The following is a 5,306-nucleotide window of genomic DNA, read 5'->3' on the forward strand; positions in this document are numbered from 1 at the left end:
GGAGGTAAATGAAATCCTTACACCGTACACCTTTAATTCCGTAGTGAAGAGACAGAGGAAGCCCTATATTCATAGACCTGGAGCTGAAATGCATCCAAGGATGTTTGGTGAGTCTCAGCCAGCCACGCCGGTGTACATGACTGATGCAGTTAGAACTTCGGAGCTGGAGAAGGTAACGAAAGAAATGTTAATATTTATGATGGATTTTTTGAGAATGACAGGCAATTCGATGGCAGTGGATGCCATGAATCATTTCGCTACTCGACTAAGCAAGTTTGGGGTGAATACAAATGTCCCTGTAAGCAATATGTCTAGCCTTACCAGTAGTCATGGTAAAGATACTACAATATAATGTGCAGTCGTTAACCAAAAATGGGAATTTTGTTGAGTTTTACCTTAACAACTACAATTTTGTATATAATGAATTTAAGGATGTTTTTGACCGGGTTGGGGATATTATATGTCCGATTGCCTCTAAAAAGATCTCTGTTACACTCAACCGATTATCAGACAGAAAAGAAGCTACTCCTAAGGAAGTTATAAAGCAAGTCTATAACAAAGAATTCTATGAATATAAAAATAGTGGCTTTACGATTTTTGCCACAGACGCCTCCCTATCTGAGAATGCTACTGGATGCGGGGTCTTTGTCCCCACTCTGGGGTACAAGTTTTATTTCAAGATTGATTTCAAGGCCTCCTCTACATTTGGGGAGCTTTGGGCGCTATACAAGGCCTTAGAGATTGCCGTTGAGGATGGGCATGAAAGATGCGTGTTCTTCACAGATAGCCTTGCGGCCTGTAAGGCTCTGGGCAGTAAGAACATTGATGATTATGTGGCATCCCTATTTCATCAGGAACTGAACTTGTCTGACATACAGGCATGTCATGTGGTCTGGGTTCCGGGACACTCCGGAATTGATTTCAATGAGACAGTGGATGAGATAGCCAAGCAGGCAACTGAATGTGGTGCGCCGATGGAGGCCGAGCTGTCCCACAAGGAGGCTATGAATATTATAAAGAGAAGATTATGGGAAAGATGGAATGATTGTTTTGCTGAGACCTCGAGAGAAAAGGGCAAGTTTTTCTATCGCCTGTACAAAGATGTTACTGAGAAACCATGGTTTCTCAGGATGAACCTTGATTCGGCTGAGGTGAGAATTATCAACAGGCTTCACACGGGACATACGTGTGACAAAGTTTATTTGCACAAAATAGGTGCAATCTCCACTCCGATTTGCGACACGTGCTGGAAGCCCGGTACAAGCCACCATGCCATTTTTGAATGCACCAAATATGATGTGCTCCGTGGGAACTATACTTTTTTTAAACGCCACAAGGATATTGAAGCCATACTAAGTACCAAGGAGGTTAATACTTATAAAGCACTCGTTGCCTTTATTGTGGAAGCGGAGATTAAGTTGTAAAAGTTACTATCCCTTGTTTGAGAATATAGGGATACTCGATTAAGCTGTGATTGGAACTGTGATATAACATAGTGCATACGTTATAGTATGCGATCGTTGACAACTAATTATACTTTATGCCAGTTTACTGGCTAGGATTATATGGATTTTACCACCTAAGACACTGTGATAATAAATTAAGATTTTCAACATTCTCTTTTAGCAGCGGGCCTGCTTCGTTTTTAATCAAACACTATTATACCACTCACACTGGGTCTTGGAGCTGTCTCCCACTGCTGCTTGGTCCAACATCGTTTTATCTACACGCCCCTGAGGGAGGGGTATAGGAGAAGCTGTTCATCTGATGTAGACTGGGTCTACATGCAGTAGTTAATAACCTGGCTTTTGGTGCCTTATAAGCATCGCCATAACTCAACCCATAACCCAAAAAAAAAAAAAAAATGTTTTAAAATAAATTCAAAAAATAATTTTAATTAGCGCAAAAAATGCAATTTTATATAATAACACCAAAAACAGAACAAAAAAAGTATTCATCATTGATGTGCTATCATCAAAGTCAAATTCAAATATTATTTGGGAATCCCCCTTTTCTGTTTTATTTAGTAATGGAGGCTTTGCCCTTGACAGCAAATATTTAATTTCATTGAAAATATAGTTTTTGTCAAAATGGGTCGTAAGGAAAACGAGGTTTCTGATGAGGTAAAAGTTTTGATAATAAAACACCACAGGAATGGTTTAACTCAAAAAACTATCAGTGAAATATTAAATAGACCACGATCTACTATACAATCCATCATCAGAAAGTGGACAGAAACGAAAACTGTTGACAATAAACCAAGATCTGGTCGACCAAAAGCACTTTCAGTTGGAGATGTGCGTTGGCTAGTGCGGCAAGTTCAGAAAACTCCGAAGACAAATGCGACCATTCTTCGTAAAAACACTATGGAATATTTAGGGAAGGAAGTTACTACACAAACAATTCGAAATACACTCAAAAGGCATAGTTACAGAGGAAGAACTGCACGTAAGAAGCCCTTTATAAATAAAATAAACCGAGTGAAAAGGCTAAACTTCGCAAAAATGTATGTAAAACAGCCCGAATCATTTTGGAAAACAGTCATTTTTGCAGACGAGAGCAAGTTTAATCTTTTTGGGTGCGATGGAAAGGTCATAGTGTACAGAAAACCAAATACAGAGCTTGAAGAACGAAACACAGTTGCTACTGTAAAACATGGTGGAGGTGGTTTAATGGTTTGGGGGTGTATGGCGGCTTCAGGAGCGGGAAATCTTGAAATTATTAATGGAGTAATGGATCATAAGTATTACATTGACATTTTAAAGAGAAATTTAAAAGATAGTGCTGTAAAACTTGGGCTTGGTAATAACTTTCAATATTATCAAGATAATGACCCCAAACATTCTGCTTTAAATACCAAGATGTGGATGCTGTATAACTGCCCCAAAGTCATTAAAACTCCTCCTCAAAGTCCCGACTTGAACCCAATTGAACATCTTTGGGAACATCTCGAACGCAAATTGAGAACGCGCAATTTTTCGAGCAAGAGTCAAATGCAACAGGTGATAATGGAGGAATGGACTAATATAGACCAAAATATAACCGCTAAATTAGTCCAATCGATGTCAAACCGTTTAAAAGAAGTTATAAGACGCGGTGGTCGAATAACAAAGTATTAATTTTTTTAAATTATGTTATTTATTTTTTTGTTTTTTTGCAATGATGAATACTTTTTTTGTTTAATTTTTTGTGTTCAGCTGTAAAATGGCCCTTTTTGTTCCAATAAATACTATTTTTTTCTTTAAAAACAATGAAATTGTGTACATATATATCACACAAGCACAACTGCATCATTAGTTTAATATGTTTTTATTCCAATTGTCTTTTGTAGACTTATTAAAAAAAAAACATTGAATGATGAATACTTTTTTTGACCGCTGTAAATAGCAAATCTAGCCGCAATGCAATTGCACATAAGAAAAATGCATGAACTTATGTTAGAATGGATAACTTAGGCCAGACTCAAAAATCTAGACTGCAAAATGGACTCTTAGTGTTATACAGGATGTACTTATTGTACCATGTTATATACAATCCAATATATAGTGAGACTTTCTTCGTTGCAACAGGCATTCTGTCTATAGTGAACATATCAACTAAAAACGTTGCCCAGAAATACACCACACACATAGATCTATCTGTAAAATTGGTAGGTATGTAGCTATGAAAATTGTACACCCCTGCTCTTTCTCGCAAAACAAACACTATTTCATTTTTAAGAAGCTGTTGCTGATTTATTTAATAGAAAAACAACATACATACATTCTCTCGACAGGTCAAAAATGCTTCAAGTTTTTGTTTTTTTTTAGACATATGTTTCAACGAAACTTGGATTCATCTCTACATGTTATGTAATTGATTATATTTCTATAGAATGTAGACATTTTTAAACACTTCTCAGAGTTGTCTGCTTCCAGCATAATCTCTGCAGTGTTGCTTATACGTATTGAATAATTGCAGTTTATTTGCCAGACAATTGCTCGTACAATTTGGGTACATAATCGTCCCATTCGGCTTGATAGAAATTGCCGGCTACGGGATTGCCTAGCTTATATTTTTCGGCAAATGAAGAAATTTTAAAGCAACCACGACCGTCTCCACTGTTATTGGGCAAGCGAGCTTCATCGAATGTAAGCTTGCCATTCTGTTTGTATACCAGGAAAACATAGCGATGCAATCCTGTACCTTGTGGAGGTCCGGAACCAACGTAGGCAGACAAAACTTCACCGGCGCTTATATCACTGCCGGGAACATTTCCTACAAGCCAATGATGCCATTCACGGTATGTGGGTTCTTTGCGACTGGGGGCGTCTGGGTCAGTCATGCAAACTGTGTAAAAGGCACTTGAATCCGCATTCCAACTTAGAGTAGGTTGATCTTTGACCTGGGTGGGAGTCAAAACATTGCCCTCTTTAACTTCTACACCTCCGCCATAGCTAACACTCAACAATTCTGTGGGTGCAACGCTAATTACGTCTGGAACAACTTGAAGTTCTTCGAAACTTTTTAAAGCCATTTTCTTTGCGTATAACCGTTTATTAGTATAGACGGATGGAGACGTCACCGAACAACAGAACTTAGGTACAGCCGATTTAAAATTAAACTTTTCGACAGCTTGCGATAGCGAGAAGTTTCTCGATTTTATCAGGATTAGTTCTTGTTGTACAGCAAGAACTCGCGGCAGTTCCCGTGCAGCACGACTAAATCGTAAGCAATTCGTGAACATTTTATGCAACTGTGTTGGTTAAGCAACAGACCGGCCAATGTGTCAAATTATATCTATTTTTTTTTTTGATTTAGAAACTGGGGATGAGATTAGGCACAGAGATGTGAACGTGACTCGAAAAATTCCAATTACAACAAAACACGGGAAAGCATCCCAGAAAATAAGTTTAGCACACCCGCAACTTCAAAAATAGTGTTGTTTTTGACAAAATTTTGCTCTAAGTTGGAAATGGCATACAAAATGACGTGCGTAATTAATCTTATCTCGTGAGCGTAAATAAATGTGTTTTATTTTCTTTTTCATACCCACTGCAAGCAAGTCTGTTGTTCTGTATAATTGATGTGTTTTATTTTAGTACTGCATACTCAAGACGTGAAGGAAAAAAAATAAATCGCAAAAATTGTGTCTAGTGCATACGTGAGCGAGAAAAATCGTTCGAACTTTCTCTATTGTGAATTATGCATTTCTTTATTGAACGAAGATTTTTGAAATTGAATATCACCAATGTTTAAATTGATCATAGCTCGTAAAAAATTTATATTAAAATGTCTATAAAAGTGGTGTAACATCCATTAAATAC

The 5,306-nt window shown here is 37.5% G+C and overlaps 1 protein-coding gene across 1 annotated transcript; it reads right to left on the reverse strand.

Moving 5' to 3' along the window:
- Positions 1 to 3,707: 3,707 nt before the first annotated feature.
- Positions 3,708 to 4,949, reverse strand: LOC106083686 (protein D3). The gene has a single exon (XM_013246854.2). The coding sequence runs from the start codon at positions 4,724 to 4,726 to the stop codon at positions 3,962 to 3,964; it is 765 nt and encodes a 254-aa protein (XP_013102308.1). The 5' UTR covers positions 4,727 to 4,949; the 3' UTR covers positions 3,708 to 3,961.
- Positions 4,950 to 5,306: the final 357 nt, after the last annotated feature.

This window comes from Stomoxys calcitrans, chromosome 3 (assembly GCF_963082655.1).
Source record: "Stomoxys calcitrans chromosome 3, idStoCalc2.1, whole genome shotgun sequence".
NCBI classification, from domain to species: Eukaryota; Metazoa; Arthropoda; class Insecta; order Diptera; family Muscidae; genus Stomoxys; species Stomoxys calcitrans.